The sequence below is a fragment of the Zingiber officinale genome, chromosome 4B, assembly GCF_018446385.1.
Source record: "Zingiber officinale cultivar Zhangliang chromosome 4B, Zo_v1.1, whole genome shotgun sequence".
Classification (NCBI taxonomy): Eukaryota; Viridiplantae; Streptophyta; class Magnoliopsida; order Zingiberales; family Zingiberaceae; genus Zingiber; species Zingiber officinale.
In genome coordinates this window covers 81813692-81835352 of record NC_055993.1, presented here as the reverse complement: position 1 = coordinate 81835352, position 21661 = coordinate 81813692, and the positions used below count along the sequence as shown (strand labels likewise).

Genomic DNA, 21661 nt, shown 5'->3' with positions numbered 1-21661 from the left:
TGGTTGTAACCAAGTAAAAATATCTTGTGCCTCTTTCTTTAGTTTCTGTTCAATTTATTTTATGCAAGTGTTTTGTTGAAAGTTCGAGAAGAGTGTTTTTGTTTTTATTTTTTTCAGGGTTATTCAACTCCCCCTTATAGTCGGCCGCAACGGTCCTACAAAATAGACACAGGTTTCCTGATCATAAGCAATTGATTGACAGTGTTTATTATATACACCGATTCATAACCGATTTGAAAACCGGTGTCGTTAAGTGATACTACACCGGTTATAACCCGATGTCTAAAATGGCAGACCTTTTACATCACCTTCATAGACATCGGTCGATTTTGTAATAGACAGCGGTGGAAAACCGATGTCTATGAGGGTTTTTCTTGTAGTGCTACCACTAGTTAAAGAAAATCTAGATGATTGTGATTAAGAATGATTGAGTCCATATTTCGTCGAGTGTTTCGTTTCTATATTTCGTTTCAACGACCCATAACCTCCACTTACTTGGAATTTGTAGGAAGCATTACAGTACATGCAATTCTCCTAATGGAAGAATGACTTTCTCAAAATATTTAGTGAAAATAGAAGACTTTATAGGAGGAAGTTCCTGACCCTTAGAAATAATTTTTCTTCCTTGTGTTTCAGGTGTCAGAAGGTTCTCCATTTCATCATCGGTGGATTAAATGTTGAACGAATTCACTATTTCCTTTCCCTTATGAGATTGAAATGATGAACCTCAACAACTTCCTTCCATTGTAGTTAAAAGTTTGAGACGAAAGTGCGTAGAAATGGAGACTTAGAGTCAAAAACATGTAAAGAACGCGAAATTGAGAATGAGAGTAGAGAAGATGTGTGCGGACATGATGAAATGAACTCTCCATTTATAGAGTTTGGATATAATGAACATCAAATCATAGTCATTAATTAAAAAATAGTCAAATGGTCTTAATTGTTGAAACCGTAACTGGAACCGTAACTGGCCCGACATCTACTAAACCGGTTACGGTTCGGCCCGTTCACTCGAGTCTAGGATGTTAGGTTGGTTATGATTCAGCCCATTCACCAGGGTTCAAGCTAAGTCAAGCCCGGGCTAGGTCTGGGTCAGGCCCGGCCTGAGTCCGGGTTGAGAAAATTTTAACTTCACTTCGATCTTTTCTTTCTAATAAAAAACGCCATCAAAACTTTAAAAATTATAAAAATACCTCCTCAATAAAAAGAAAAGGGCAAAAATAAAAGGACGCTCTATTTTATTGAAATCATCAAAGTGCTCTTTTTTTACTTTTATTCAAAAAAACATTCTACTCTACCAATTTCCCTTATAAAATGACATAACTGCTCCTCTACTCTACTATTCTCATAATATTATCTCATACCATTTAATCCATTGACTCTCCTCTAATACATTTTTCCCATAATATTATCTCATACCATCTAATCCATTTACCAATTATATGAAGAAGATAAGAACATGTTTTAATAACTACAAATTCATAGTTGCAATATTACAATAGTTATAATTTTATAATTGTTACAGTAGTTATAATAGTTAAAGTTCGTAGCTGTTAAAATATGAGCGTTACTGAGCAACATAAGTTTATCCTGTAATAACTATATAATTGTAACGGTTACAATGAAGTATTATTGAACAAAATAACTCTATATTATATTAACTATAAAATGACTGTTATAATATTATTGTAAATATTATTGAACAAGTAAAATCTATATAACACTTTTATGTTATACATATGACAAGATATAATAATAATAATAATAATATATTTAAGAATATCCCTATCATTCTAGAGGGTTGATAGGTGGGACGTTCTTTCAATTACAATTACAAATACAAAAAAAAAAGCGCCACCTTAATGATTTCTAAAAAACCATTCTGATTTTTTCTAAAAGAAAATGAATAAATACTTATTTAAAAATAGAAAAATAACCTTTGTTGTAAAATGTTAAATTTATCTTGCTAAAATATTAAAAGGACAACATTCATACACCCGTCAATGCAGAATCCCGGGAAAAAACTGACTGAAATATGTGACTTTCATATCATACAGCAACTTTACTATTGCATGCTACCCTTTATAATATTTCTACCAAAAAGATATAATAATAGTTATTCAATATCTATTTTAATTCATAAACTAAACAACAAAATATTTATATTTCTTATTCCCCACATCTATTCCGAAAGGAATAACTCTTTTATTCGACATCTATCCAAAATTGGGAATCAAAGGCATCATAACAAGTCTCAAGTTCCATAAAGACAATGCCACAACACAAAAGTATTGCATGATTTAGAAACTTCTTCATACAGCCTTTAACTTCTTCCCTGCTCGAGTCGCTGTGGTTAACTTCTTCCAAGCCCTCGTTGCGATAAGCAGCGGTATGACAACCCACCAGACGTTTGCCCCCACGTAGTATGCCCAATAATAGGCCGGGCTAGTTGCGAAATTGTCTCCCTCCAGAAAAGCAGCAATGAAGTAAACAAGGCAGCCATAGAGATGTCCAAGAGAAACTGTAAACTGAAGAATGTAGCTGTAGGGTTTTCGTGTAGCAATTGCGTACCTGGAAAGTACCACATCAAACTTAAGTTACAAAATTGACGATACCGATAAGAATAACGAAAACTTCTTGGCTGAAGCTTAAGCTTTGTTTAGTTATTCTGTCTATTACTCTTGGCTGAAAATATTATTCTGTTATCGCAAATCTTGCCATACTGTTCAAGTAAACATGTAATACAGCATTTATCAACTTCTAGTTGATATCAGACTACTAGCTACCTTTTTGTTTTAGCTTACTACACGAGAAGATAAGCTTATAGTGGAGTAAATTACAAAAGAATAATAAACCATCAAATAAATTGTTTCAATACAGAATTAAAACACAAGATAATTACTTTCAATTTATTGTTGCAAAACACAACTTAGACCTCCCTGGTATAGCTAAACACAACTTAGACCATCCCTGGTATATCTAAACTAATATTTACAACTAGAGAAAAGCAGATCAATGTCTTACACTGCAAGAAGACTGGCAGGACCCTCTAAAACGGCAGTGATTATTTCAACAGTGAGAATTCCTGTATCTCTTCCTGCGTATCTCGAGTCTCCTTTGCTATATTCCTTCCCTGATGTTTCAGATGATCATAAAAGATACAAACTTCAATTTAAATTATGCCCAAACAGCTTCAGATATGTATGTTAAACAAAAAAAAAACACTGGTTGAGCACTTACAAAGTTCAGCTAAATAATGTGGAGTTTTTTCCTTGTAGAAGTCAGGAGAGAAAACAAAGTAACCCTCAACAATTATATGTGTCAGTCCCGTGAATGCCCACCAGCACATAAGCAACCTATCAGTCTTTGTCAACTTTGATCGCCCTGTCATAGAAGAACATGTAACTAACAAAGTAATAGCACGAACTTTAATATCGATCCAACTTTGCATTGAATTTAATCGTGTGATATGCTGCTGTTATTTATTTATTTATTTATTTATTTATTTCACAATGGCTTTCCAAGCGGGTCGACTATGCATCAACCAAGAATACAACATCGTTCGAAACTTTATCAAGAAGACTCCTCTTGCAGATGGGACAGCCTTATATAAGGATCGCGAAGAATTCAGGGAGTAAAGACAACAAAATGTTCAAAACACCAGCAGATCTTCTCTCGGAGGCATTGCTACAAGCAGAAGATGGTATGGACAGAATTATAGAGTGTTTTCTTGCAACAAAAAAAAAATCTAACCAACTAAAGCGAGATGAGACATCTCTCACACTCCTTCACGCGTCTAATAGTAAAAAGTATAGAAAGTGAGAAAAGTGAACATGAAGAATAAATTAGTCAAATCGTAGACTCGGATTCAAACTTTTGTAACTGGTTAATCTCCACACGAGCTGCGGAACTCCGCCAAAAGGAAGACAAAATACAATATTTAGACAGTAAATGCGCCGGAATATCAAATCTTTTGATGAGTTACTCCATCAAATTAATCACAGGTAATTGAGAAGAACAAGGAAAAACACAAACAGAAGAGGGTAGGGATCGAGACTCCAAGTACCGGAGAAGAACCAAACGAGGGAGACGAGAAGCACGGTGCTGCCGAGGTAGGGGATGACGATATCCATCTGAGAGAGGAAGCAGGGTACGTAGCCCGGTAACTCCAGATCCTTGGGCACGTAGGGGTGCGCCCATCCTCCTCTTTCTTCCCCCTCCATTGCTTCGCCTCTCTCTTCTAATCTGCCTCTTCTTCTCGTTCGCTTCCTCTTTACCGACTCCGATCGCAGCAGAACAGGAATAACAGTATGCGATTTCGATCACACCAACGAACTCCCTCGCCGCCGATCTCGCACAGTCTCAGTCGATCACGGTTTCCCTATTTAAATGGATTAGGTTGATATTCATACGCCTCCCTGGCTAATTAATATTTCCGCAAGAGTTTTTCTATATATAGAAACTTGGGAAAGCGTCCCTTATTTAGATTTTTTGTTTTTTCTTAAAAGGTCACGTTTCTTTATTTATCTAAACGAGTACTCCCATTTTAAAACTACCTAAGAGCATTAAAAATATTATTATTCTCTTCCTATCTTTTTCGTCAACCTTCTGAATTTCTCCTCTCTTCCCATTTTTTATTATATTCCTCTCTTCAATAGATCTAATATGGTCCAAAGGCTAGTCGAGATATGGACAAGATTTAAAGTTTGAATCTTAGTAAAGTCGAAATAAATGTCTCTCTTATGTACTAATCACTATTCTAAAGGTTAGTAGTCACCCGTGATTTATCTCCTCCGTGTTGGTCCTGGGACAAGTTGACGGAGGCGCTGGGGACGAGCGTATTCACCTTTTACCATAATATGATCCAATATCAAATTCAGTGTGAACCTAATATTAGATTATATCAGGCTCAGACTCAGCCTGAGCTTGATATTTTCGATATTAGACTTATACTGGGCTTAATATTTTCTCATATCATGCATGTTGGGTTTGATATAGAAAATATCAAGTCCAATGTAGGTCTAATATTTTCCCATAGCAGGTTCATGTAGGGTTGTAAATGAACCAAATGTTCGTGAACAAACTTGATGTTCGGTTTGGTAAGAAATTATCTATGTTCGTTCAATATACATAATATTAATTAAATAAACAAGCTTGAACAACTCATTAAACTAAACAAACAAGCTGAACACATATGTGTTCAACTCGTTAATATTCGTGAACAATATTCGTGAACAATATTCACGAACCATATTCATTAATAAAACTCTTTTCAATATGCTAAATAAATAATAAAATAAAATAAAACAAACAAATAAGTTTAAATTATCAAGCTCAATAACCAATCAAATAACTAAAGTTTTCAAACAATCAAACAAGTTTAAATTGAGAGTTTGATAACATCTAAACAAACCAAACTCAAATCAAACTCAAGTCAAGCTTGAATTGAGAGCTCGATCGATAACATCCCAACAAGCCAAGCTCAAGCTAAACTTCAAATAAGCTCAAGCTCATAAAAAATAAACCAAGCCAAGGTTGAACAATCATTTTAAAAGTTTTTTTTATTTTAAGCTCGACTCAACTTGACTACCTTATCAAACAAGCTTGAACACCTCAAAACTCGACTAAGCTCGGCTCATTTACAGCTGTAGGCTCATACATTGAAAAATAACGTGGGATTTAGGAGGTTGGCGGGAGAGGTATGAAGAAAATAATACTATTTTTAATGTTTTTTTTTATAGTTTTGAAATAGAGTGTTTCTTTTTAGTAAATAAAGAAATATGACCGCTCTTTTGATAAAAAATTATAAATTATTTTTCCCTAGCCCTGATGGGACAAGGAAAGGTTTATTAATAGAATGGAAAAGGAGGGAAAGAAAGTAAAATATTTTTTCCCTTTGTTTGGAAGAGAGGGAAGGAGGAAAGGGAGCCGGATTAAAGTTAAACATATAAAATTATAAAAAATATTCTTATTTCTTAAAATAAATATATATGTGAAAAAAATAGAGATAAAATTAAAATAAGTGCTCCTTCCCTTCCTTACATTTAATTTGGATTTAAGAATGGTTAAGACATGGGGTGTTGTCACATGAGATTTTGGGGTCGAAATTCGACGTGATCGAACATAATCTCCCTCATGTCTTAGCCATTTACACTAATGACTAATAGCTACTCATGATTTACCTCCTCCGTGTTAGTCTAGAGACGAATTGATGAAGATACTAGGGGCAAACGAATCACCTTTTGCCCATATGAATTTTAGAAATTTTAATATTCTCAAACATGTAAAGGTAAGCCGTATCCATCTCTCCTCTTTCCGTTCGTAATTCACTCCATTTTAAATAGGCTTCTCATTTATCCTTACCCTTTCCCTTCTTTTTTTTCTCACCCCTTCTAGACAGAGAGTAAATTAATCAAGGTGTCCCTTATTTTTATTATTAAATAATAGAAAAATATGACGTTTTAGTATATTAAAATACTTTTATTTAATAGATATTATAATAACTATAATTATAATTGTTATTGATACGGTTGGTAATGGAGGGGCCCAAGAGGAAAGGATTAGAGGAGCCAAAGGTCATATGGCGGTCAAAAGTCAAGAGGACGTGGTGATCAATAGTCAAGGTGATCTGGCAGTCAATGGTCAGGCTGGCGGAGCGGTTAAAGGCAAGCAGGTGTGATAGTCAGAGGTCAGGCAGACTGGTCGATCAAGGGGGCAAAGCAGTCGGAAGACGAGGGAACACGTCAAGCGAAACGCAGGATGCAAATCGGGATCGGCAGAGCCAGGAGGAAGCAAATTGGGATCGACAGAGCCAGGCGGAAGCAAATCGGGATCGGCAAAGCTGAGCAGAGTCAGACCATCTAGCAGGTGACACTTAGAGGCTGCAACTGATAGGGAGAAGCAAGGCCAGTGCAAGTCGTAATGAATCGGAGAAGCCAAGTTGTGCGGGTGCGGAGAATCTCAACGGTCCGTCGAGGATAATCATTACATACCAACAATACGTGCGAAGGCGAAGGTTCCTAAAACAGAAAGATGCCCTCGTATCCAATAGTAGCCCGCCAGCTGTCTCTCGCTACAAGACAAAACCCATATGCGAAGGCGGAGTTTCCAAAAGAGAGAGATGCTTTCATGGCAAATAGCAGCACGACAGGTGTCCGGTACTACAGGACAAAGCCCGGTGCCTAACGTTTTCTGACCGGATGGCAGGTTCTAAAAGGAGGACGCATAAAAGGGGAGAGATCCCTCAGAAGCAGGTACGCGCACACACTCCCTCGTTACTTTTTCCACAATTATTTTTCCTTCGACTTCTATCTGTTTTTTCTGGGAAAAAAGGACCTGACTTGAGCGTCGGAGGGCCTGATCCGGGGACTTTTTCCCTGGGTTTCGGTCTCTAACGTGAGGGGGGAGATCGTCTGAGTGTGCGCAGGGTCCTGCAGCAGCATCAGCCACCCGTGGAGGCAGAAACATCTTCTGCGACTTCCCGTCAACAACCAGGCCACCTCGACCAGCCTCCGTCCGACTCAGCCTCCGGACGGGATCAAAGTTGGCGCCGTCTGTGGGAAACACAACAACCTGTTCCGGAGCGTGAAGATGGAGGACTCTGGTCGAAGTTCCAGCAGGAGGATTAACGTCACCATGACCGCGGGGGAGTACGAGCTCTTCAAGGAGGTCAGGAAGCAGGCCGCCTCTGAAAAACAAGGAACGGTTTCACGACCTCACCTAGCGCCCGAAGCATCTAGAGAGCCAGCTCCTGCCTCCAACAGGGGCTCAAAGAGGAAGCAGCAGGAAGAACTCCCTCGTACTTCATTTCGGGAGCCTCACCGCAACTATCATCGAGCCGAACCTCGTGCGCACAGTCCAAAGAAAGAGGAGCCGCCGGCGTCGGTGGCGAAAAGCTCTCTACATCCACCTCGGGATTCCGGAAAGGGGAAAGCTATAATCCCTGTCAGAGATCTGCCTGAGGATCTGGATGACAAAGTACCCTTCTCGGCTCAGATCCTGAGGGAAAGCCTGCCCAAGGGATATCGAGCCCCGAACATTGGAGAATACGATGGGAGCAAGGACCCGGAAGAGCACCTGAGGAAGTTTAAGAACGCGGCTATCTTGTATCAATACAGCGACGCTGTCAAATGCCGAGTATTCCTACATACCCTGTCCGGGTCGGCACAAAAGTGGTTTGATGGATTGCCCCCAGAGTCCATCAATCGCTTCATGGATTTCAAAACGGCCTTCCTACGCCGTTTCGCCAGTAGTCGTAAGTATCAAAAAACCGACCACTGTCTTTTTGCTCTCAAGCAGGATTTGACTGAGCCCTTGCGGAGCTACATCAACCGGTTCAGTCAGGTGGCCAACGACGTCCCCTCCGCCACCTCAGAAATATTGATGAGCGCCTTCTCCCACGGATTATGAGAGGGGGAATTCTTTATGGACCTCATCAAAAACCCCGCCCGAAGCTTCGACGATATGGTGGAGAAAGCTTCTTGCTACATCAAGGTGGAAGAAGCGCAGGCCGCTAGGCGGAAGGCCGAGAAGACGGTGGCTCCGGGCAACAGAACTGAAAGGAGAGCACTGCAGCCAGCTCAGCCCTTCCAACGCGATCAACCCAGGCCTGCCCCCCAGCCCGCTTAAGGAGTCAGGCCAGCTCCGCGAGTCGCCGCCGTACACGCGCCCAGGCCTGGCCCAAGGGGGGAACCATATTGCACATATCATCGGTCCAGGACGCACGATCTCAGTAACTGCTTCCAATTCGCTCGCGACTCCAGGCGAGCTGCGGAGCAGGGCTTGCCTCCCCCGGCGTTGGCGCCCCAAATACAGAGAATGGAGGAAGAACGGGCTGCAGCTGGGCGTGCTCGGCAGACCCGGCCCGACCTAGCCGGCCCATCTAACCAAGTTGGCCTCGGAGAAGACCGAAGGGATGCCGGCGAACTGGAGAACCGGGGCAACGTTGCTGTGCGAGAGATCGGTATGATCTCAGGAGGGCCCACTGACGGGGACTCAGGCCGAGCCCGCAAGTCGCACGTTCGGCGGTTGTATGTGGGAACCGTGGGATGCAGCCACGAGCAGGCCTCCGGCCCTGTTATTAGCTTTGGACCTCAAGACCTGGAGGGCCTGGAACTGCCCCACGACGACGCCCTCATAATCAAGGCCGTTATTGCTAACAGCCGAGTGGCTCGGGTCTTTGTGGATACCGGGAGCTCGGTCAACATTTTATTCAGGGCTGCGTTTGAGGAGATGCAGATCGACGCCGCTGAGCTCCAACCTGTAACCACTTCCTTGTATGGGTTTACAGGTAATGAAGTCAAGCCCATGGGTCAGATCAAGCTGGCCATTTCCATGGGCACTGAGCCATTGGTGCGCACGCGGAGGAGCACTTTCATTGTGGTGGATTCGCCTTCCTCCTACAACGTCATCCTGGGAAGGCCAGCTCTGCATGAGTTCCGGGCTGCCGTCTCCACTTTTCATCAAAAGATCAAGTTTCCGGTCGGCGAGCAAGTCGGGGAGGTCAAGGGAGAGCAGAAGGTGTCTCGAAGCTGCTATATAGATATGGTCCGGGTGGAGGCGCGCAAGAGCCGGCGGACTCAGGATGGTGGAGTACATGCTATCCAAGAAGAGCCTCTGCCTATTGCAGAGGAGCCCATTCCTTGGGAAGAAATTCGGCTGCATGAGGACAGAGCAGAGAGCATCACCCGCATTGCCAGTGACTTACCGCTGGAGCTTAAGTCTGAGCTAATACAGTGCCTGATCCGCAATAGGGACGTTCTTGCTTGGTCACCAGAAGAGTTGCCCGGGGTCAGGCCAGAAGTAGCTGAGCACAAATTGCATATTATACCCGAGGCCAAGCCAGTCAAGCAGAAGAAGAGAAACTTCTCAGCCGACCAGAACAAGATTATCCGAGCTGAAGTGGATCAGCTCAGGAGGGCAGGACATGTGCGAGAGGTGCAATTCCCATCCTGGCTTTCCAACGTCGTGTTGGTGAAGAAGCCAAACAACAAGTGGAGGGTGTGCATAGACTTTCGCGACCACAACAAAGCCACTCCCAAGGACTGTTATCCTCTCCCGCGTATCGATCAGGTAGTGGATTCTACTGCTGGCTGTGAGAGGATATGCATGATGGACGCTTACCAGGGATATCATCAGATACCCTTGGTCAGGGAGGACCAGGAGAAAGTCAGCTTCATAACGGTCGACGGTACCTTTTGCTATACAGTCATGCCATTTGGGCTCAGGAACGCTGGGGCTACCTACCAAAGGATGATGGACAAAGTCTTTCGGAGTCAGATCGGGCGGAACGTAGAGGTCTATGTTGATGATATCCTGATCAAGTCCCCCCTGGCGTCCAGCCTAATAAGAGATGTAGAGGAAACCTGCGGGACTCTGAGGCAATATGGGGTGTAGCTGAATCCCCTGAAGTGTCTGTTCGGGGCCAAAGGAGGAAAGTTTCTGGGCTATCTGGTGACCGAGCGAGGGATAGAAGCCAACTCGGAGAAGGTGCAAGCACTTCGGAACATGCAGATCCCTCAGAATCTGAAGGAAACGCAGAAGCTGGTCGGTAGGATAACAGCACTGTCCCGATTCATCTCCAGATCTGCAGATAGAGCGGCGCCCTTCTTCAAAGTGCTCAAGAAAGCGGCCAAGTTTCAGTGGACGGAAGAATGCACACAGGCCTTCGAGGAGCTAAAGCAGTACCTGGAGTCCTTACCATCACTGTTCATGCCTGTTGTGGGAGAGCCCCTTTGGGTCTACTTGTCAGCTACCCCCGAGGCCGTGGGGGCCGTGCTGGTTAAGGAGCAAGACAATGTACAACGGTCAGTGTATTTTTTCAGTCATCTATTGAAGGGGGCTGAATCTCGGTATACGACCCTAGAAAAGTTGGTTTACGGACTTGTTCTAATGGCTCGGCGCCTATGACCGTATTTTCTGGCGCATCCCATCACCGTCCTGACAAACAGTACTATGGGCCGAGCCCTCACCAAGGTGGAGGTAGCGGGCCGGCTTATCAAATGGGCGACCGAGCCAGAGGAATATGATATACAGTATCAGCCCCGAACCGCGATCAAAGCACAGGCTCTGGCGGATTTCTTGACAGAAGTTTATCAGGCCGACTCGGAGGAAGTCTGGAAGATTTATGTAAACGGATCAGCTACCCATCGGGGAAGTGGCGTAGGCGCACTTCTAATATCCCCACAGGGAGATATTATGCAGCTGGCTGTACGACTAAATTTCAGAGCTACCAACAATGAGGCAGAGTATGAAGCTCTATTGGCAGGTTTGCAAGCAGCTCGGCATGTGGGGGCGAGCAAAGTCGTAATACATTCAGATTCGCAGCTAGTAACTCAGCAGGTGACCGAACACTTCGAAGCAAACAACGAAAAGATGCAAGTTTACAAGGAAGCCTATGAGAAGATGAGGAAAGATTTCAAAGAAGTCACAGTTACCAAGATTCCCAGGGCTGAAAATGAAAGGGCAGATGAATTAGCTAAAATGGCCAGCTCTCTGACTACTTGGGTACTTGACAGACCTATAGCGCAGACCTTCCTTATAGCTCAGATCGATCTGCAAAATAATCTGGGAGAAACAATTGATTGGAGGGCGCCCATAATAAGTTTCCTTCAGCAGGGAATTATACCCACCAACCCAGAAGAGGCACGAATGCTCAGGAGACAGGCCCATTCTTATATCATGATCGGAGATCAACTCTACAAAAGGTCTTTCTCTAGACCTCTGCTCAAGTGCTTGAATATGGGAGAAGCAGATCAGGCCTTACGAGAGATACACTTGGGGTGCTGCGGTAATCACGCAGGCGGGAGAACGCTGGCTCGGAAAGTACTGTTGGCCGGGTATTTCTGGCCTACTTTGCAAAGGGACACGCAAAAGTTGGTGAATACTTGTCTGTCATGCCAAAGGTACCAGAATCCGACGCACCGACCTACAGAGCTGCTGAGAACTTCTATAGTGTCTTGCCCGTTTGACCAGTGGGGTATGGATATCGTGGGTCCTTTCCCGATGGCTACGGGGCAAAGGCGTTTCTTGCTGGTAGCAGTAGATTACTTCTCTAAGTGGGTGGAAGCAGAAGCTCTGGCTAAGATCACTGAAGATGCGGTGATCCAGTTCTTATGGAAGAATATCTTTTGCAGATTCGGCTTGCCTCACAAACTGGTGTCAGACAATGGTAGGCAATTTCAAGGGCGCAAGATACAAGATTGGTGCAAGGGGTTTGGCATAACTCAGGCCTTCACCTCGGTGGCGCATCCGCAAATCAATGGTCAGACAGAGGTAGTCAACCGAGAAATAGTGTGGGGGCTCAAAGTCAAGTTGGATCATACGGGAGGCAGTTGGGTGGACGAGCTACCAAGCATCTTATGGGCCTATCGTACAACACCCCGAGAAAGTACAGGTCTGACACCTTTCCATTTAGTGTATGGCAATGAAGCAGTGGTACCTCTGGAGGTCGGGATACCATCTGTGAGAAGAATGATGTATGATGAAGGGAACGCAGAGCGACGGCTGGCTGAGCTAGATTTTATCAGCGAAACCCGTGAACAAACAGCGGCCAGGTTGGAAGCCTATAGACAGAGAATGAGGCAGAATTATAATAGAAGGGTGACCCCCCGATTCTTCGGAGAAGGAGATCTCGTTTGGAAGCAGATAAAGCCCTTAGGGGAAGTGACGAAGTTGGCTCCTCAATGGGACGGACCGTACAAAGTTATCAAGAAATTGGCATCGGGAGCCTATTATTTGCAGGACGCTCAAGGAAGGAAGCTGGATCGACCTTGGAGTGCTAACTACCTACAGCCCTATCGAGTTTGAGGGGGCTGGCTCTGTGGACGTAGGCCGGATCAGACGAAGGGCGTGGAGACAGTAGGAGGGTCAAGTGAAAACTCGAAAAAGACAATTGTACATGTAACAATTTCCCAATTTAAGTGGCTAGTACAGATCATTTGAAAGGAGCAAAAATCTCATCCGGAAAGCCTTGAATGATTTGGTCGTGATTCAAGAAGTCTGCCGGGGGGATAGAGCTCAAGAAGCCCTGTGCGTGCAGTTGCCTGATGACTCCAGCCGCCGTATAGGGCACGGTCGTAGCAAAGTGTGCCCCAGCCTGGGACAGAAATTCGGGGGAAGTCAGGTAGGACATTCCCAGTGCAGTGCCACGGTGGTGCGCAGAGCGGACGCACCCAGTGCAGAAAACGGAGGCACCCAGTGCCTTGGTGGTGCGCAGAGCGGAGGCACCCAGTGCAGTGCCATGGTGGTGCGCAGAGCGGACGCATCCAGTGCAGGAAACGGGGCACCCTGTGCCTTGGTGGTGCGCAGAGCGGAGCCACCCAGTGCCATGGTCGGGGGCAAGGCACCCAGTGCCAGGGTGGTGCACAGAGCGGAGGCACCCTGTGCCTTGGTGGTGCGCAGAGCGGAGGCACCATAAAAATGTCATCCTAAATAGCCCCTTTGAACCAAATGCCTGGCACCGGGGGCTGCCCCCGTGCCGCTCTATAGGTGCATGCGCTCGGTCCTCTGGCATGGTTGGTGGTTGGCAAAAATGTCAACTCGAACGCCCTTCGAACCAAATGTCCGCACCGCCCGTGCCGCTCTATAGGTGCATGCGAACGTCGGCTTGTCCCTCGGCATGGTTGGTGCTTGGCAAAAAATGTCAACCTGAACGGCCCCTTTGAACCAAATGCCTGGCACCGGGGGCTGCCCCCGTGCCGCTCTATAGGTGCATGCGCCCGTCGGCTTGTCCCTCGGCATGGTTGGTGCTTGGCAAAAAATGTCATCCTGAACGGACCCTTTGAACCAAATGCCTGGCACCGGGGGCTGCCCCCGTGCCGCTCTATAGGTGCATGCGCCTGTCGGCTTGTCCCTCGGCATGGTTGGTGCTTGGCAAAAAATGTCAACCTGAACGGCCCCTTTGAACCAAATGCCTGGCACCGGGGGCTGCCCCCGTGCCGCTCTATAGGTGCATGCGCCTGTCGGCTTGTCCCTCGGCATGGTTGGTGCTTGGCAAAAAATGTGTACAAGGACGGACCCTTTGAACCAAATGCCTGGCACCGGGGGCTGCCCCCGTGCCGCTCTATAGGTATGCGCATCGGCTTGTCCCTCGGCATGGTTGGTGGTTGGCAAAATTGTCAACCTGAACGACCCTTTGAACCAAATGCCTAGCACCGGGCGCCCCGATCTATAGGTGCATGCGCCCGTCGGCTTGTCCCTCGGCATGGTTGGTGGTTGGCAAAAAATGTCAACCTGAACGGCCCCTTTGAACCAAATGCCTGGCACCGGGGGCTGCCCCCGTGCCGCTCTATAGGTGCATGCGCCCGTCGGCTTGTCCCTCGGCATGGTTGGTGCTTGGCAAAAAATGTCACCCTGAACGGCCCCTTTGAACCAAATGCCTGGCACCGGGGGCTGCCCCCGTGCCGCTCTATAGGTGCATGCGCCCGTCGGCTTGTCCCTCGGCATGGTTGGTGCTTGGCAAAAAATGTCAACCTGAACGGCCCCTTTTAACCAAATGCCTGGCCCCGGCTTGTCCCTCGGCATGGTTGGTGCTTGGCAAAAAATGTCACCCTGAACGGCCCCTTTGAACCAAATGCCTGGCACCGGGGGCTGCCCCCGTGCCGCCCAGTGCAGGAAACGGAGGCACCCAGTGCCTTGGCGGTGCGCTGAGCGGAGGCACCCAGTGCAGTGCCATGGTGGTGCGCAGAGCGGACGCACCCAGTGCAGAAAACGGAGGCATCCAGTGCCTTGGTGGTGCGCAGAGCGGAGGCACCCAGTGCAGTGCCACGGTGGTGCGCAGAGCGAACGCACCCAGTGCAGGAAACGGAGGCACCCAGTGCCTTGGTGGTGCGCAGAGCGGAGGCACCCAGTGCAGTGCCATGGTGGTGCGCAGAGCGGACGCACCCAATGCAGGAAACGGGGCACCCAGTGCAATGCCACGGTGGTGCGCAGAGCGGACGCGCACCCAGTGCAGGAAACGGGGCACCCAGTGCCTTGGTGGTGCGCAGAGCGGAGGCACCCAGTGCAGTGCCATGGTGGTGCGCAGAGCGGACGCACCCAGTGCAGGAAACGGAGGCACCCAGTGCCTTGGTGGTGCGCAGAGCGGAGGCACCCAGTGCAGTGCCATGGTGGTGCGCAGAGCGGACGCACCCAGTGCAGGAAATGGGGCACCCTGTGCCTTGGTGGTGCGCAGAGCGGAGCCACCCAGTGCCATGGTCGGAGGCAAGGCACCCAGTGCCAGGGTGGTGCACAGAGCGGAGGCACCCTGTGCCTTGGTGGTGCGCAGAGCGGAGGCACCATAAAAAATGTCAACCTGAACGGCCCCTTTGAACCAAATGTCTGGCACCGGGGGCTGCCCCCGTGCCGCTCTATAGGTGCATGCGCCCGTCGGCTTGTCCCTCGGCATGGTTGGTGCTTGGCAAAAAATGTCAACCTGGAAAGTCAACTAAATCCTGAGGCATAACTAGAACTATCACAACAGCGAAGAGCATCCCTGGTACCAGCAGAAACATTGTATACAACACACTGGTCGGAACCAAGACATCGGGTATATCAACACTATTCTGAAACAAGAGTTCTGGTAACTGAAGGACAACAAAATTTATCCCTCATAAATTCAGAAAGTTATGGAATTCTTAGACGGGAAGGTATGCAACTAATACATTTGGGATTAGTTATGATACGCATACATGCTCTACACAGAAGAAATGCAGGAACAAATGCGTTGATTGTCTTAAGAGATACCAGATGGGCAGATGACAGATCCATAATCGGGACTATGGAAGTTGATTTATCTGAAGGTACCCAGCTTGTTTACATAGCACCAAATTTATTAATCAGTGTAGAAGATTTTTATCATCACATTGAAATTGCTATACAAACGCATGGCTATGAACAATGGAATTCTGCAGAAAGTAATCTTTTAATAACCAGAGGACTTATTGGCAGACTAACAAATACTAGCCATGCAGGATTCAGATATAATATACAAAATGTTGCAGATTATTTAGCAAGCACAGGTATCAATGCTGTCCCTGCAACTCCAAGAACCACTGCAGAATTGCAAGGAATGCGATGGATATTACAACCACCAAATACTCCTCAATTGCGAAATCCTCAGTCGGTAAGAACCACAACATTATTAGATGGATCAATTTCTTTGGCATTCTCTGGATATCAATCAACAGGAAATCCGAGGCCAAGTAATTATAACAAGGATGATGTGGAAGACATACATGAAGAAGAATTCGCTAGTGTATTCTTAAACTCTCAATATGATACTGAGGAAGAAGAAGAAGAATTACAACACACCAGGCAAAAGAAAAATAGGGACAAATTTAGTCAAGGACGATGGGATACCCTTGGTGAACCAAGTGGTAAGTATGATTATTTGGTCAGATATGATATCCCAAGTAACTTCTTTGAAACAGAAATGCCTCCACCCACGGGATGGGAAGATGAAATAATATCTGAAGTAGTTCTTCCAAGTATTTGGGAAGATACACCTTGGGAAGATGATCCAGAATTTGACCCAAATGATCTAGCAGAAGAAGAAGGCTCGGATGTTAATGAGTTAGGAGAAAATCAAGAAGAAGAGGAGGAAGATCCGGAATCATATTATTTGGGACTTCAAAATCAGGAGCTGGATTATCCACTATTAGCACCACCAAACCAAGACTCACAAGAAGATGAAGAATATTGGCAACAGGTGGTACAGCATGTGGAACAAATAGAGGCACAATTACCTACAGAAAATGGATGGCATAATCCGGTACCACTTGATTATTCTTTGGAAGAATTTATTGATAGAATCCATGAAGGTATGGCTGAAGGAAATTGGTATGAGATATATGAGAATTCAGAACAAACAGAGAATGAAATTTATAATGTTCCTAAGCAAATCAGCAATGAGGTAACTAATTTATCTGATAATATTTCAGTTCTTAATCTTCAACAGGAACATGTGCAGGAGAATGAAGTAGCACATGTTACTGCGGAACATTTGGAATATCCAATGTTCAGGCAATTAGAAAAGGCTTTGGCTTCAACTTCGGATTCAGCAATTTCCAATTATAGGCAGCCTAATGAGCCTTTAATGGGACAAATTAATTATCCACCAGCACAAGGAACAACTCCGCAATTCAATGATAATGGGCAATTCAAAGGCAGATTTAAAGGTAAAGCTCTTGAACATAATACTTGGGTATTACCATCTGCTCAACAAAATACTGGTGTCATGTTAGTACTACCAGAAGATATTAGTCAATACCATGATGTTATTTCACGATGGGAATCCATTACTAATAATCTGGTAAATGATCGAACATGGTTAGACAACAAACAAAAGGTTCAATTTATTGAAAATCTTCTGGGTGAAAATGAAAAAAAAAATGTGGATACAATGGAGAATGATGTATGTCCAGGAATATGAGGAACTCATTCAGATGGCGGGGGAAACTCAAAATGTATTATCAGCTATCAGACGGTTCATTCTACTTGAGGACCCATACCAAGGTACGACTGTAGAACAAGATCAAGCTTATATAGACCTGGAACGATTAACATGTTCTAGTATGAAGGATGTTCTGCACTTTTTGAATGATTATAAAGTCTTAGCTGCTAAATCTGGAAGAATGTTCATCAACTCTGAACTCTCAGATAAACTATTCCGAAAATTACCGCCATTAATTTCTAATGATATTGAAACATCTTTCAAATTGAGACATGTAGGAAATCAAATTGGTGTTATGCCACGTATTCATTTTATTTATCAATATTTGGCTAAACTGTGTAAAAAGGCAGCAATACAAAGAAGTGTTAAAGACTTGGCTTTCTGTAATAAAATACCTATTCCGGGTTATTATGAAGGAAAGCAAAAGAAGTATGGTCTCCGAAATCAAAGACTTACAAAGGAAAACCTCATGACACATGTGAGAGTTTTTAAAAAGAAAAAGGCTGAACAGCAACACAAGTGTAAGTGTTTTATATGTGGAGAGCCAGGGCATTTTGCCCGAGACTGCAAAAGAAAGACAGGCAATATTGCACGAGCAGCAGTCATGGACCAACTAGACCTTCCCTCTGATTATGATATTCTTTCTGTTGATCTAAATGAAGCTGACTCTGATGCTATTTGTAGTTTGTCTGAAGGAGAAGTTGGACCATTAAATTATGCTCGATATGCCTTAGATGATTTGCAATGGGAAACAACGTTCATGATGGGAGATGAACATTGTGGCTGGCGTTCACAAGTCTTTGTTGGGGATACTATGAAGAATTGCCAACATAATTGGCAAGAAAATTCAATTATACCTGAAGCTAAGTATCTCTACTGTACATTTTGCAAAATGATTACTACAGATGCTATGAGAATACATTGCTTAACCTGCAAAATGACATCATGTCCATCTTGTTCAAAATATTATCTTCACAAGATAATTCCCATGAAGAAACAATTATCTATTCCACCATATCAAAAACAAGATGAAATTATTAAAGAATTGTTGGACTACACACAACATTTGCATGCAACTCTGAACAACACCAAGGGAAAAGCAATTCTTTTAGATACTACTACTGATTCTGATGATGATGTTTTGCCTTCTTTTGTGAGGGAAGGAAGTAGAAAGGTTACTTTTGAATTTTTAAGAGTGAAAAGACTTTCTCCAACGGCAAAAATCCCTGAAAGAAGAACAATGGGAGCAGCAGGTTATGATATATTCATTGATCAAAATATTACATTACCTGCACATGAAAGAATGTTGGTTTCAACTGGAATAAGTCTAGAATTTCCTGATAATTGTTATGCAAGACTGGTATCTAGATCTGGAGCAGCAGTAAAGCAAGGAATTGATATTGGAGCTGGTGTCATTGATGCAGATTATAGAGGTGAGATTAAATTATTAGTTCTTAATAATTCTAATAATATAATCTCATTACAGATAGGGGAAAGCATTGCTCAATTTATTCTAGAACGAATTATTACTCCTTCAGTAGAAGAGGTGGAATCTTTAGCACCAACTGAACGGGGAGAAGGAGCCTTTGGTTCAACAGAATTGGTACTTCCTGTACCAACAAATTCAACAGAACTGGCATTCTCAGCACCAACTAAATCTCTGTTAAACAGATTATATAATATGGAAATTACTTTCCATATACCGGGAATTCCTGATACTAAGGTACAAGCCATACTTGACACTGGTGCTACAAAATGTTGTATATGTCAGGATGCTCTGCCAAAAGAAGCTTTCGAGGAGATAAATTACAAAGTGGTATTCTCTGGAATTAATTCTCAGCAAGAGACAAAAAGGAAAGTAAAGGAAGGTATGATGACAATTTCAAATCATAAATTCAGAATTCCTTTTACTTATCAACTACAGATGAGTTTGAAAGATGGAATACAAATGCTGCTGGGATGTAATTTTATCAGAACAGTTGCTGGAGGACTACGTATTGAGGGTTCGGAAATCACATTTTACCAAAGTATTACCACCATCAACACAACACCAGAGGTAAATACTTCAGCATTCTTGATTCCTGAATTAGAAATGGAAGCAGAAGAGTTTATTACTCTTACTAATGAATTAGAATTGGATAGAAAAGAATTTCTAGGAATAGCTACCAATTTTCATTTACAATTTGCACCGACTATTCAAAGATTAAAGAATATGGGTTATATTGGTGAAAACCCAACTTTATTCTGGTCAAAAAACAAAATAGTGTGCAAGTTGGATATTATCAACCCAGACTTGACTATTCAGGATAAACCTCTGAAACACATTACACCAGCTATGGAAGCAACTTTTAAAGTTCATATAGATTCTCTATTAACTTTAAAGATATCATCAAGTTCTTTAACAAGACTGCTCAAAACAAGCCATCAAGGGTAAGATGGATTTCATTTATTGACTACGTAACAGGTACGGGAGTCAATATTAAATTTGAGCATATTGAGGGTACTAACAATCAACTTGCAGATGCCTTATCTAGACTTGTGCATTATGTTATTCTGAACCTTGATGATCAGAACGAATTATTCCATGTATTAGAGACAGTACTGGAGGAAACAAAAGATGCTCCAACAAAGATAAAGGACAAACTGGCGAGTATGATAAACTCTATTATTGCTGCACCAGTGGAGAAAGATAATGAAGGAATCCACTTTTTTCAAGCATTACCAGCAAAGGACAATAATGAAGGAATCCACTTTGGCAAAAGTTATGATAATGTAATACAGGTGGACAATGTGAAAGAACTGAGCCCCGGGGAGCCGTTCTTTCTGCTGCCACCTTTCTAATGTACTCTATTACTTCTATGCTAAGGTATTGTAAAGGTTTTTGGACACCTCAAAAGTAGGTCATGATAAGATGCGATGGGGCCCAATTGAGTACACGGTCTTATCATAACCACTTGAGAAACGTCTATAAAACCTTAGTAAGTTTGCACTTTGCAAGACAGACGAGAGCACCTCGGAGTCTTACTTAGTTTGTAGCCACCTTGAGTTCACGAGCTTACCTAAGCCCATACTCAAGCCCTCTTTGTAAAAAAAATCCTTGTAATATTTCCACTTTTAAGTGAGTAATTAGTTTCTAGCTAATATCGCTTCCGCTTGTTGGAATTTTTCTTGTTTGGGATTTCTTTTTGACTTCAGTTGCTAAGTCCAGGTATTTTAGAAAAGCATCGAAGGTGATGATATCTTTCTTTATAGTTATTTGAATATTTCGTGTTCATAATTATATATGATTTTCCCTTAAATCTTATTGTGTGATATGCTTTAGTAAGGTGAAATTAAGCCAGAGAGGATGGCACGACAACACCTGGAACAAGGTATCACCAATAATATTTATGATCAAAAATCATATAAGAATTATGACTGAAAGGCTAGAAAAAGCTATAAAAGATTGGTATCAAAACTCGAGAATAGCTGATCTAGAATACCTGGACTTAGCAACTGAAGTAAGACTTAAGGACATCTCTTATAATATAGACGTAGTCTATGATCGTTTGATACTACATTCCAGAATTTCTAGAAGTGAATATAGAACTCTGCTTAAGGTCATCAATGAAAACCAAGCTGAAGTATTAAATTCCCTGGAAACAGATGGATCAATTTCTTTGGCATTCTCTGGATATCAATCAACAGGAAATCCGAGGCCAAGTAATTATAACAAGGATGATGTGGAAGACATACATGAAGAAGAATTCGCTGGTGTATTCTTAAACTCTCAATATGATACTGAGGAAGAAGAAGAAGAATTACAACACACCAGGCAAAAGAAAAATAGAGACAAATTTAGTCAAGGACGATGGGATACCCTTGGTGAACCAAGTGGTAAGTATGATTATTTGGTCAGATATGATATCCCAAGTAACTTCTTTGAAACAGCGTTCATGATGGGAGATGAACATTGTGGCTAGCGTTCACAAGTCTTTGTTGGGGATACTATGAAGAATTGCCAACATAATTGGCAAGAAAATTCAATTATACCTGAAACTAAGTATCTCTACTGTACATTTTGCAAAATGATTACTACAGATGCTATGAGAATACATTGCTTAACCTGCAAAATGACACTTAGAGGCTGGAACTGATAGGGAGAAGCAAGGCCAGTGCAAGTCGCAATGAATCGGAGAAGCCAAGTTGTGCGGGTGCGGAGAATCTCAACGGTCCGTCGAGGATAATCAT

The 21661-nt window shown here is 43.6% G+C and overlaps 1 protein-coding gene across 1 annotated transcript; it reads right to left on the bottom strand.

Annotated features, from left to right (window-relative positions):
• Positions 1–2183: 2183 nt before the first annotated feature.
• On the bottom strand, positions 2184–4418 carry LOC121977650 (probable 3-beta-hydroxysteroid-Delta(8),Delta(7)-isomerase). The gene is made up of 4 exons (XM_042530107.1): positions 4067–4418; positions 3241–3384; positions 3025–3133; positions 2184–2571 (listed from the first exon to the last, which is right to left on the bottom strand). The coding sequence occupies exons 1-4, from the start codon at positions 4221–4223 to the stop codon at positions 2313–2315; spliced, it is 669 nt and encodes a 222-aa protein (XP_042386041.1). The 5' UTR covers positions 4224–4418; the 3' UTR covers positions 2184–2312.
• Between the last annotated feature and the right edge of the window lie 17243 nt (positions 4419–21661).